This window comes from Erpetoichthys calabaricus, chromosome 2, assembly GCF_900747795.2.
Source record: "Erpetoichthys calabaricus chromosome 2, fErpCal1.3, whole genome shotgun sequence".
NCBI classification, from domain to species: Eukaryota; Metazoa; Chordata; class Cladistia; order Polypteriformes; family Polypteridae; genus Erpetoichthys; species Erpetoichthys calabaricus.
In genome coordinates, this window is record NC_041395.2 from 203,312,040 (window position 1) to 203,326,143 (window position 14,104).

General features: G+C 40.8%; 1 protein-coding gene across 3 annotated transcripts in view; it reads right to left on the reverse strand.

Moving 5' to 3' along the window:
• The window catches only part of ccdc50a (coiled-coil domain containing 50a), a 167,988-nt gene that overhangs the window by 7,103 nt on the left and 146,781 nt on the right, over nucleotides 1-14,104 (reverse strand). For all 3 annotated transcript variants that reach the window (XM_051922248.1, XM_051922250.1, XM_051922249.1), the window contains one exon: nucleotides 10,109-10,215. In XM_051922248.1, coding sequence (XP_051778208.1) covers nucleotides 10,109-10,215 — 107 coding nt within the window. The remainder of the gene's footprint in view (nucleotides 1-10,108; nucleotides 10,216-14,104) is intronic.

Here is a 14,104-nt window from a genome sequence, read left to right on the forward strand (position 1 = left end):
CTCCAGTTTTGATGTCACTACACTGGTTACCTGTGTCATTCAGGATTGACTTTAAAATTTTGCTTATGGTTTATAAAGCCTTAAATAATCTCGCCCCATACTATATATCGGAATGTCTGACATCTTATATTCCAAATCGCAACCTCAGATCCTCAACTGAGTGTCTCCTTAGAATTCCAAGAGCAAAACTTAAAAGAAGTGGTGAGGCGGCCTTCTGCTGTTATGCACCTAAAATCTGGAATAGCCTGCCAGTAGGAATTCGCCAGGCTAATACAGTGGAGCACTTTAAAAAAACTGCTGAAAACACATTACTTTAACATGGCCTTTTCATAACTTCACTGTAATTTAATCCTGATACTCTGTATATCCAATTCATTATAATAACTATTCATGGTGGCTCTAAAATCTGTACTAACCCCTACCCTCTCTTCTGTTTCCTTTTCCGGTGTCCTTTTAGTGGTGGCTTGCGCCACCACCATCTACTCTAAGTACCATGATGTTTCAAAAATGATGGATGGATTAAAAGCCAGAAGTCTGTATGACCATCAGCATCAAGTGACTCCATGAGAACCCTAACTACAAAGAGGACTATTTCATTTATGTTAGGTAGAATGCCCAGAGGGGACTGGGCGGTCTCGTGGCCTGGAACCCCTACAGATTTTATTTTTTTCTCCAGCTTTCTGGAGTTTTTTTTTGTTTTTTCTGTCCACCCTGGCCATCGGACCTTACTCCTTTTCTATGTTAACTAATGTTGCCTTTTTTTAATTTCTTATTTTGTCTTTTATTTTTCTTTTCTTCATTATGTAAAGCACTTTGAGCTACTTTTTGTATGAAAATGTGCTATATAAATAAATGTTGTTGTTGTTGTTGAAGAAAGAGAAGAGGGGGAAGACGTGTCCAGAGGAGAGCGGAGGAAGGTAAAGAGAGTAGAGCTGAGGGTAGGAACATTTGAATGTTGGCAGTATGACTGGTAAGGAGAGAGAGCTAGCCGATATGATGGAGAGAAGGAAGGTTGATATATTGTGCATGTAACAGGCTACATGGAAGGGGAATAAGGCCATGTGGATTGGAGGTGGATTCAAATTATTCTATCATGGTGTGGATGGGAGGAGAAATGGGGTTGTAGGTATTCTGAAAGAACAGTATGTCAACAGTGTTTTGGAAGTGAAAACAGTGTCAGACAGAGTAATGATTATGAAGTTGGAAACTGGAATTGTGATGATGAATGTTGTTAGTGCATATGCCCCACAAGTTGGGTGTGCGATGGATGAGAAAGAAGATTTCTGGAGTGAGTTGGATGAAGTGTTGGACAGCGTACCCAAGGGACAAAAAAGTAGTGATTGGAGAGGATTTCAATGGATATGTTGGTGAAGGGAACAGAGGACACAAGAAGGTGGTAGGTAGGTATGGTGTCAAGGAGAGGAACGAAGAAGGTCAAGAGGTTAGTGGATTTTGCAAAAAGGAGGGGTATGGCTGTGGTGAATACGTATTTTAAGAAGAGGGAGGAACACAGGGTGACGTACAAGAGTGGAGGAAGATGCACATAGGTAGATTATATCCTATGCAGAAGAGTCTATTTGAAGGAGATTAAAGACTGCAAAGTGGTAGCAGGGGAAAGTGTAGTTAGACAGCAAAGGATGATGGTCTGTAGGATGATGTTGGAGATCAAGAACAGGAGGAGAGTGAGGGCAGAGTCAAGGATCAAATGGTGGAAGTTGAATAAGACTGCAAGGTTGAGTTTAGGGAGGAGGTAAAACAGGCACTGGGTGGCAGTGAAGAGTTACCAGATAGTTGGGCAACTACAGCAGAAGTAGTAAAGGGTGACAGCTAGAAGGATGCTTGGCGTGACATCTGGACAGAGGAAGGAGGATAAGGAAAGCTGGTGGTGGAATGGGGGAAGTACAGGAGAGTATACAGAGGAAGAGGATGGCAAAGAAGAAGTGGGATAGACAGAGAGATGCAGAAAGTAGACAAGAGTACAAGGAGATAAGGCGCGAGGTGAAGAGCGAGGTGGTGAAGGCTAAAGAAAAGGCATATGATGAGTTGTATGAGAGGTTGGACACTAAGGAGGGAGAAAAGGACCTGTACCGATTGGCTAGACAGTGGGACCGAGCTGGGAAAGATGTGCAGCAGTTAGGGTTATAAAGGATAAAGATGGAAACATACTCACAAGTGAGGAGGGTGTGTTGAGAAGATGGAAAGAATACTGTGAGAGGCTGATGAATGAAGAGAAGGATAGAGAGAGAAGGTTGTATGATGTGGAGATAGTGAAATAAGGAAGTGTAACAGATTAGCATGGAGGAAGTAAGGACAGCTATGAAGAAGATGAAGAATGGAAAGGCCGTTAGTCCAGATGACATGGAGGGGTTTAGAAGAGATGGCAGTGGAGTTTAACCAGATTGTTTAATGGAATCTTAGAAAGTGAGAGGATGCCTGAGGAGTGGAGAAGTGTACTGGTGCCGATTTTTAAGAATAAGTGGGATGTGCAAAGCTGTTGTAACTACAGGGGGATAAAATAAGATGAGCCACAGCATGAAGTTATGGGAGAGTAGTGGAAGCCAGGTTAAGAAGAGAGGTGATGATTAGTGAGAGGCAGAATGATTTTATACTAAGAAAGAGCACCACAGATGCAATGTTTGCTCTGAGGGTGTTGATGGAGAATACAGAGAAAGCCAGAAGGAGTTGCATTGTGTCATTGTGGACCTAGCGAAAGCATATGGCAGGATACCCCGAGAGGAGTTGTGGTATTGTATGAGGAAGTCGAGAGTGGCAGAGAAGTATGTAAGAGTTGTACAGGATATGTACAAGGGAAGTGTGACAGTGGTGAGGTCTGCAGTTGGAGTGATGGATGCATTCAATGTGGAGGTGGGATTACATCAGGGATCGGCTCTGAGCCCTTTCTTATTTGCAACGGTGATGGACAGGTTGACAGATGAGATTAGATAGGAGTCCCTGTGGACTATGATGTTTGCTGATGACATTGTGATCTGTAGCGATGGTAGGGAGCAGGTTGAGGAGACCCTAGAGAGGTGGAGATATGCTCTAGAGAGGAGAGGAATGAAAGTCAGTAGGAACAAGACAGAATACATGTGTATTATGGGGAGGGAGGTCAGTGGAATGGTGAGGATGCAGGGAGTAGAGCTGGCAGTTCAGAGTAATGGGGATTATGGAAGAGAGGTGAAAAAGAGTGCAGGCAGGGTGGAATGGGTGGAGAAGAATGTCAGGAGTGATTTGTGACAGACGGGTACCAGCAAGAGTGAAAGGGAAGATCTACAGGATGGTAGTGAGACCAGCTTTGATATATGGGTTGGAGACGGTGGTACTGTCTCCAACTGTCAGAAAGCAGGAGAGAGAGAGAGAGAGAGAGAGAGAGAGAGAGAGAGAGAGAGAGAGAGAGAGAGAGAGAGAGAGAGAGAGAGAGAGAGAGAGCTGGAGGTGGCAGAGTTAAAGGTGCTAAGATTTGTATTTGGTGTGACGAGGATGGACACGATTAGAAATTAGTACATTAGAGGATTGGCTCAGGTTGGACGGTTGGGAGACAAAGTAAGAGAGGTGAAATTGCATTGGTTTGGACATGTGCAGAGGAGAGATGCTGGGTATATTGGGAAAAGGATGATAGAATAGAGTTGTCAGGCAAAAGGAAAAGAGGAAGTCCTAAGAGAAGGTTTATGGATGTGGTGAGAGAAGACATGCAAGGTGATGGGTGTGACAGAGCAAGATGTAGAGGACAGGAAGATATGGAACAAGATGATCCGCTGTGGCAACCCCTAATGGCAGCCGAAAGAAGAAGAATTGAATTTACAGTATGTGAATATAAACATGACAACAGTAGATTAAAATGTGCCATGGCACTTCATTTTCACATGGTAATGGTTACAGATTGTATATTTCATATTAAGCTCTTTCTTCATTGTAAAATACAAAAACCTTCATAAAACAATGAGCAGTTCACTTTATATGAGAACCTCTGCAGTTAATATGAAGTTAGTATTCACCCCTGCATCTTGTAAAAGTTTATTGTATGTTATTTGCTTTGTTGTCACAAAAGGGAAGAGGTCTGTGTACTCTAGAATGGATTTTAGGAGTATTAAAATGAATTTTAAAAATACATAAAACAAAAATGTGAAAAAATAAACAGTATCTACACACTATTAAAAATGCTTCAATATTAAAATACTAGGGGGCTCCGCCCCCTGCTCGCTTCGCTCGCCAACCCCTGGCGTTGGGGCATGACAAAGAGTGAGATGTATGAATTAGATATAGAATAGTGTGCAGGTTTGGATGATGCCTATAGAAATAAAAAATAGAGTGTTTGGCATAGAGTAATGTTTTATTGGAATATTTCTTTGTATACAACATTAGTAGTAAAGATGGTGTCTTGTCCTTGAATGAGTCTTCCTTGTCATGGATCATTTATAACTTTAACTTTAACGTCAGATGAACGTCGAACACGTGAGAAGGCAACATAAAGTTGTCCATGTCCAAAAACGGGTTCAGAGAGGTAGATGCCAACCTTGTCCATGGTTTGTCCTTGTGATTTGTTGATGGTCATGGCAAATGCAGGTTTAATGGGGAACTGTCGGCGTTTCAATTTAAAAGGTAATTCTAGGTCAGAACTCGTAAGGTCAATTCTAGGAATGAGAACAGTATTGTTAGCATGTGATCCTGTAAGAACTGTTGCTTGAATAACATTGTGTGTCATGGTGTTGACGACTAACCGTGTGCCATTGCATAAACCCTGTTTAGTGTTAAGGTTTCTTAATAGCATGATTATTGTTCCGTTTTTAAGGGTAAGGTTGTGTTGTGGTCATCCGGCCGGGTTAATAGTGTTCAAATATTCTAAGGGGAAATTCAGATGTTCATTGTCGTCATCAGAGTCAACTTTGTCAGAGCTTAGAAAGAGCCGTGTCTCTCCAGGAAGTAATGAAATGACCTGGTTATTAATGTGATTAACAGTAATATTTTTTGGACATAATATAGTGCGTTGTGTTAACCACATATGCGAAAGCAGTATGGGCCATTGCCTTTTGGTGGCCTGATATGTACTCCGGTAGATGCAAAAGCAAATGAACTATTGTAGGATCTAATGCAGTTCATAAAGTTTTTACTTTCAGGCACATCGTTAGTTAGAAGCTTCTGTAGATATTCAGGATATGAATGTAAAGGAGGCAGTCTAATCTGCCCCTTTTGACAACAACGTGTAAATTCATTATTTGTATTGCCAGTTGTTTCTTCTGGGAAGTTAAGTGAATGACAATGATTGCAAATGACATTCATTAATCCCAATGAATTTTCCTCAATAGTGGACTCATTATTGAAGGCGTTGTCAGCCAACTGGCGTAAGCGTTTAGCAGGTGTCTGGCGTTGATGTCCGCGACGGGCATGTTTTGCTTGTGGCGTTTGAGTGCCGTGTTGTTGCATGTCCATTATTTGTGACGCGCTATTTTTGAGTTTTAATTGATTCGCCTCCGCTTTGCGAAAAGTCCGTTTCAGTCTACGTCGTGCATTGTTTGTATCGAGCCTTGTCGCGAGCTCTTTCGGTTTGAAATCGTGCTTGTTTCGATGCAGCACTTTGAGACGCGCGCTGTATGCGTCTACGTTCATTGTGTCTGTCCATTTAGGCACGTCTCTGTAACGGGGTTACTTGAGCTTTGCGTTTTTTGATCCAAGACATTTTTTCTCCCGGAGTTTCCGAAGCGCGTTGTATGCGCCGCCGTGTATTTTGTTGTTTCATTCGTGTTCGTGTGTTTGGTCCCGTTATCCGATCCGAATCGTTTTGTACCCGTGACCGTGTATTCATGACTTGTTTGTTCCTCAGCATGCGAAATATGGATAAGTAATAAGGAGGATCGCACTCACTGTTAATATGTAGCCTTTTCTGCAGTTGAACGGTTAATAGTGCTTTATTGTAAGGAGATCCACCTATGCTGACACCTATGCTGCCTAGTGTGAAGGTGTTGAGATGACGTATGTTTAATATGGACGTTTCCTTTAGAAATGTGGCTTTGGGTGTCACTTCTTATTGATGTGTGGGGGGGGGGAGGATTGTTGTTGCGCGAGCGTCTTCTTTCTTTTTGTGTTCCAGGGGCTTGTTCAATCCCCCTCTTGGTGTGTGTCCCGTCCGGTGCCTGTGCGCGAGCGTCTTCTTTTTTTTTGTGTGCTAGTTTCGTGTGCAATGGGTTTCGTACGGCGCCTGCGTTTGACTACTTTTTTCTGTGCCTTTTCCTTTTTTCTGTGCTCGCGGCGCCTCATTTCTTTGACTCCTTTTTTCTGTGGTCTTGTCCGCCTCTCGCGGCCCCTCATCCGCCTCTCGCGGCCCCTCATTTCTTGGGGCGCCTGCGCAGTACGTCTTTTTGCGGCTACAGCCCATGGCCGGATGTCCCTGCGTCCATCCGGTTTAGCATTCTCGGTTAGTAATATGGATATTGATTTCTTCTCATGCCCCTGAAATTTCGTAACATCATACAGTAGTGCTACTTAAAAAGGTGTCAAGGTACATTTAATACTAGAATTACCAGAGTCTACGAAAAAACTCGTAGATCCGGCCTACCTTAAAACCATTCTCACCTCCCTGCCAGCATCTTTTGTCTTCTAAATGTGCCGATTAAGACGAGCAGCAAGCAGCCGCCTATTCCATCCCCCACCGTCGCAGAATGTTCACTAAGTTTCCCCAGTTCATGCCTTGTTTGATTATCTGGGAGTGACTGAACTGCTGGAGTTTTAGAGTGGAAATAATAGATCATTATTTGGAACACACGCCTTTCATGTGTGTTCCATTTCTACAGTAATCTGTGTAAACACATTGTTAAAACAGAAACTTTTTCATATTTTAGTAATAAATGTTACAAAATGTAAGCATAAACTACAGAATATGTGAAGCCTGAAGTCCAAAGATCAAATAAACACTTTCACAAAAGGTTCAAGAATGAAAGAACACCTTCCGTGGCGTAATGTTAAGATTTGCTGACTCAGAGCGCAGCAACCCTACTGTGCCTCAGAGACCCGAGTTCAATTCCCAGCTGGGGAGAAAGTGTTATTTTTTTTTCTTTTTAACCTCAAACGGACATAAAATTTATACAGGTGCTGGTCATAAAATTAGAATATCACGACAAAGTTGATTTATTTCAGTAATTCCATTCAAAAAGTGAAACTTTTATATTAGATTCATTCATTACACACAGACTGATGTATTTCAAATGTTTATTTCTTTTAATGTTGATGATTATAACTGACAACTAATGAAAGTCCCAAATTCAGTATCTCGGAAAATTAGAATATTGTGAAAAGGTTCAATATTGAAGACACCTGGTGCCACACTCTAATCAGCTAATTAACTCAAAACACCTGCAAAAGCCTTTAAATGGTCTCTCAGTCTAGTTCTGTAGGCTACACAATCATGGGGAAGACTGCTGACTTGAGAGTTGTCCAAAAGACGACCATTGACACCTTGCACAAGGAGGGCAAGACACAAAAGGTCACTGCTAAAGAGGCTGGTTGTTCACAGAGCTCTGTGTCCAAGCACATTAACAGAGAGGTGAAGGGAAGGACAAGATGTGGTAGAAAAAAGTGTACAAGCAATAGGGATAACCGCACCCTGGAGAGGATTGTGAAACAAAACCCATTCAAAAATGTGGGGGAGATTCACAAAGAGTGGACTGCAGCTGGAGTCAGTGCTTCAAGAACCACCAGGCACAGACGTATGCAAGACATGGGTTTCAGCTGTCGCATTCCTTGTGTCAAGCCACTCTTGAACAAGAGACAGCATCAGAAGCGTCTCGCCTTTGGACTGCTGCTGAGTGGTCCAAAGTTATGTTCTCTGATGAAAGTAAATTTTGCATGTCCTTTGGAAATCAAGGTCCCAGAGTCTGGAGGAAGACAGGAGAGGCACAGAATCCACGTTGCTTGAGGTCCAGTGTAAAGTTTCCACAGTCAGTGATGGTTTGGGGTGCCATGTCATCTGCTGGTGTTAGTCCATTGTGTTTTCTGAGGTCCAAGGTCAACACAGCCGTCTACCAGGAAGTTTTAGAGCACTTCATGCTTCCTGCGGCTGACGAACTTTATGGAGATGCAGATTTCATTTTCCAACAGGACCTGGCACCTGCACACAGTGCCAAAGCTACCAGTACCTGGTTTAAGGACCATGTTCTTGATTGGCCAGCAAACTCGCCTGACCTTAACCCCATAGAAAATCTATGGGGTATTGTGAAGAGGAAGATGCAATACACCAGACCCAACAATTCAGAAGAGCTGAAGGCCACTATCAGAGCAACATGGGCTCTCATAACACCTGAGCAGTGCCACAGACTGATCGACTCCATGCCACGCCGCATTGCTGCAATAATCCAGGCCAAATGAGCCCCAACTAAATATTGAGTGCTGTACATGCTCATACTTTCATGTTCATACCTTTCAGCTGGCCAACATTTCTAAAAATCCTTTTTTTGCATTGGTCTTAATTGATATTCTAATTTTCCGAGATACTGAATTTGGGACTTCATTAGTTGTCAGTTATAATCATCAACATTAAAAGAAAACATTTGAAATACATCAGTCTGTGTGTAATGAATGAATCTAATATACAAGTTTCACTTTTTGAATGGAATTACTGAAATAAATCAACTTTGTCATGATATTCTAATTTTATGACCAGCACCTGTAAATTGGTATGCACTGTACATCTTTAAGTTTAAAATGTCGATCGCGGTTATTTCTGTTGATTAATTCATGCTTTTTACTTATAGTCAGAAAAGGAGCTTATTCAGCTTCTGATTTGACTTTAACAGTGGCAGTATAAATTCACACCCGATCTGACGCTGTTCGTTTAAAAAAATAATATTGCATAATAGCGCGTCTTTATGTGAAAACAGCAGTGTCAGATGGGGAGTGTCTGATGATTTCATACAGTGCTGAAGTTACTGCTCTTTACTATGCTTTCCTCTGCATGTCCTGAAGTACAAAAGAAACAGCGGTAGTATGTATCGTGATACACTGCAGAGCTACAGCGCGTCTTTATGTGAAAACAGCAGTGTCAGATGGGGAGGGGAAGGATCCTGAATGCGACTGAGAGAATGAAAAGTGAAAAGAAAAAAAAAAAAAGACAAAGCTAACCTTTACAAGTATCATAAATTACACCGGCTGTTACAGACTGAAATCAAACGTATGTTTTTATTCTAAAAAAGTAAGAATAAGAGCAGTTCACTTCTTAAAAGGGAGTCGTGCAGGATCGAACTCATGACCTTTTGATTCCCAGTCAGCAGCTGACACTGTTGCGCCACGGCGGCAGTCGTAGTAAATGTGTGTCAATGTCGCATGCTAAGGCGGCTTTTTTTCCTGCAGCTATATTTTTGAATAAAAGCACACTTGTTCTGTTATATTTGTACCTTTTGTGAAAGTGCTTCTTTGATATTTGGACTTCAGGCTTCATACATTATATAGTTTATGCCTACGTTTTGTCATTTACTACTAGAACATGAAAAACGTTTCTGTTTTAAAAATGCGTTTACACAGATTACTGTAGAAACGAAACACACATGAAATGCGTGTGTTCCAAATAACGATCTATTACTTCCACTGTAAAACTCCACTTCAATCCCAGATAATCAATTAAGGCATGAGCTGGGAGAAGTTCGTGCACGTTCTAAGTCGGTGGGGGGATGGAATAGCCGGATGCTTGCAGCTTGTCTTTATCTGCACATTTAGAAGACAAAAGACGCTGGCAGAAAGCTGTGAATGGATTTAAGAAGCGATTTAAGGTGGGATGGATCTACGAGTTTTTTCGTAGGCTCTGGTAATTCTAGTGTTAAGATTCTTGATTTGCAGATAACATTCTAATCCAAAAATCAAACGTTAATTTTACATTTGTGTTTTAAATTCACATAATATTAAGAGAGGAGATTCCTAAACTTGCTGCAGTCTATAAAGAATTCTACCAATCACAAATAAATGTGACATTTACTTTGCACAACTCTTTTTATCCCTTGGGTAACGGGATAGAATTTGTTTCTCCTGTCTTTTTAAACTAGTCAGAAAGAAGTAGCATTTAATGCTAAATTACAGTAAAACAAATGCTACATATGAACAAACAAAGTCACAGACTCCTTTTACTCACCTTTGTATGGTGCTTCAGAACGAGAGATAGGCCGTGATGAGCAGGGTGATCTGGGGTAGTCATAATCACTGCTTACATTCTCATAGCTGTTCACAGGTTGAGGTGGTCTTTAAGAAAAGAAACAAAAATTAGACTAAATAATTGGGAAGCTCTTCTCAACAACAGAGTGGATCACTGATGAATATGCTTTCTTTGGTTTGAGCACAGCATTCCAAGAAAATAATAAGTACGTAGTGAATCTAAAAATGAGTGAAAAGCTTCCTCTTCACCTTCAACATTTCTATGTTTGTGATTTCAATAACAGTATTTTCCACTCTAAGGGGCTGCTTTTCCTTTAGTAAATGCTTCACCCACATCTTGTCAATATAAATGTAGCAAACTCAGCAATACTGAGAGATATTTTTTTTTAAGTCAGGAGAAGGAATAATGCAATAGCTGGGCATTTGCCTATGGAAATTTATCATGTGGACACTTCTGCCACCCATGGCTGCTGAAACTGTGGGTGAAGTAAATACATACATAAGCTTATGCAACAGACATATGCAGACTAGAAAATCCTTAACAGTAACCTGTGAATTTCCCACTGGGATTAATAAAGTACCTACCTACCTACCTACCTACCTACCTACCTACCTACCCACCTACCTACCCACCCACCCACCCACCCACCTACCCACCTACCTACCTACCTACCTACCTACCTACCTACCTACCTACCTACCTACCTACCTATCTATCTATCTATCTATCTATCTATCTATCTATCTATCTATCTATAAGAAAATGTTTGGATGAGAGTATTCTATATGCCTTAACATTGCTTGTTATTTCCTACATATTTAACATTAGCTGTGTTACCAGTTTCGCCCAGGAAATTTAATAAAATGGCTTCAGTTATAGTGCTGTCAATTACTCGGATACATCAGAAGCACAGTAAAAGCACCAATATATAGCCAAGCCAGTTGAAGCCATTTGTACTTACAGGTGATGTTCCCTCCATTTTTTTTAAACTGATGAGTGTTAATAATAGATGAACTGGTACTTTCCTTTTATGACTGATTCTTCAATCCCATTACACTATACTAGACAAGGTTTCTGTGCCTGTAGTAGAACAGTCAACAGGTACTTTGCTGGCTACAGTGAGCCAGATTAACCAGTAGCAGCTGGTATTTAACCAGATATAACCCAGTGTACAGTTGACAGGTGCAGTGCTGAATGTTAAATGAATCTCCACAAGATGCTTAATGTTAGTGCATCATTCCAGTAACAATAAGATTTTTATACAGTGCCTTCACTTACCAGCTTGGCGGAATCCTCTTCTTTAGCAGACTGGCCGCTTTAGTGGTTAGTTGACGGGCAGTTTTCATTTTGCGCACACATGGCTATGTACTCTCTTTATGCTGCTAAAAGCCGGAAAGAGGCTGATTTCACAACAGTCGAGAGTAACAAAACAGGAAAGTAGTCGCAGTGTGGGGATGGTAGTAGTTTTACTTTACTTGTTTGTGGATTTTATATTTTGTTGATTGTTTTAGAGTTTAGAAATAATCCCCGGGAATGTTTGAAATGTAGGTAAGATAATTTATGTGAAGGAACAAGGTGATGATAAGGGGGTGTATTCCCCTCTCTATCAGAATGGTGTGAGCCCATTCCCCTTAGGTGAGTGGGTATGAAATGTTTAAAAGGCCTCTGTGCCATTAGTTCAAAAAGTCAGTGATGAGGATAGGTGTTGCTATTTGTGCGTATTGCAAATTTTATTTCTTTCCCCACTCATGCTGTTGGCTGTCTTAAAGGTGATTTTCCAAACTTTTTAAGCCAGGGTGTCTCCTAGATTTTGGGAGAACTTTAGCACTTGGGTGACAGATAGGTTTTAGCTGCTACAGAGCCATTGAACCAATTATCCAACCTTTTTCTTCCTACCTTTTTTTTTGGCAGCTTTGGACTATGTACATTTTATGAGCCCTTGCCTGTAACTACTCTGCATGAATGTTTTCAGTAATTTATTGAATTTGTCCCATTTGTTGTTTATGGACTATATCTCTTCATGACACTTTTTTTTTGTGGATTTTTGTTCTTTACCTCACCAACAAATACTGGATTATGATTTTTCCTGCAATAAACATTGGTGACTTTGATTTCAAAATACTTGTGCTTTATCCGTGTCTTGGGGCATGCTGAGCGTCATCCGGCTATTAACTACTAGGAGGAACTTACTTGAGACAGTGTATCATGACAATATCCCTCATGAAGTATTGCTCGATCACCACAAAGCACCAACAAATAAAAATTGAGTTTTTCTTGTGATGCAACTCCGCAAAACATGCGTGGTGCCCCATGAAGCATCGACTGATCGCATGAACGATGAGCAGTTTCCCTGTGGGGTTTTGGGAGCAGAGCTGTGTGGCACTTCCAAGCTGTTGCATGGGAGGAGGAGTGAAGGACACGACAACAGCTGTCCCAGCAACAGGCCCAAAAGACTGCTGCCTCATTCTGGTAGTTAAAGTATGCATACTAGTGACACACATCAGACCCACAGAGCCTAGTTGCAATGATCTGTACACTGTGACCAGCATACGGCCAAATAACCATCTCAAATGCAGAACATAAGTCAGTGCATGACCGTACCTAGTACTTTTCTGTATACAATATTTGTAGTGTTTTTATGAAAGTATAATATTATTGGCAGGCAGGGTGATGTAATGGTTAAGGCTTTGAACTTCAAACCCTGAGGTTGTGGGTTCAAATCCTGCTACTGACACTATGTGACCATGAGCAAGCCACTTCATCTGTGCAACAATTAGAATAAAAATGTAAGCAATTGTATCTCAAATGTTGTGAGTCACCTTGGATAAAGGAATCCGACAAATAATAATAAATAATATTATGAGGTCACTGGAGCTGCTTACTCTTGAACATGCTATACACAATTACACGTGTGTAAAACACTTATGCATTAGATGAATTTCTGCTTTTTCTATTGACTTAGCCTTTTTTGATGGTTAATGCAAAACACACTTTTACAGGAAAGTATCTTATTTTATTTAAAACAGATAGTCATTAAGAATAATATAAAATTTGAGTATATACTATTTTTTTTGCCATAGTCATGGACAGACAAACTGCTAATACTGAATCGTGTTTTACTTTTAACTTATTACAAACAGAAATGACATTTACATCCTGCACATTTAGCTGGCCCATGCAGGGAATTGAATGCTTTACCTGTGGGGTTGTTTGCACTAGTGTTTTAAGTAGAAGAAACTGGTGCTGGTACTTTTAAAGTCTACAGATGTGAATGTATATGTAAAAGATTTGGGGAAACAGAGGTTGGTGCGGGGGAAAGGCATGGCATCGCTGTTCCAAGAAAGCAGACACATATGTTAATGTAAACAATTCTACTGGGGCTGTAGATGCAAATGTATATTACAATGGAGAAGTTCTTGGGGGGATGCATTAACTTTAAATTTACACTGTCTATCCTCCTTGTCTTGAATCTGCGTATGCCACTTCTGGCTTTACTTCTTTTCTCACTCCCTTTCTTGCTTGTAGCGAAGCAACAGTAATGCTCATAGTCACAGCATCTGGTACTAGCACACAATGCTTGTAGCACCTTCTAAACAATGACCTTCATCAAATTTTATTTTACATTTCACACTTCACTGCAGACTCCTAACATGATCACATCTGTTTTTCCTGTTCAGAACATCACCAGTTCTTCAGTTGTCCTCCACCCTATTGACTAGTGCTACAGTCAATCTCTTCTTCTGCATCACTGATTTGCATAAAGCCCTCTGTCAGTGCTGCTAAGAGCATGCAAGTTAACATACTAATAAATATCGACCAAAAAAAAAAATGCAACTTAAAACAACACTTCTCTGCTAATTTTCTTTTTCCATAATGTCACCGTATTTTAATCAAATCAGTCAAGACATGTTTGAGATTTTGGGGTATTTAGTTTTTCTATTGTAGAAATTTTTTTTTTAACCCCTTGTGAGGGAT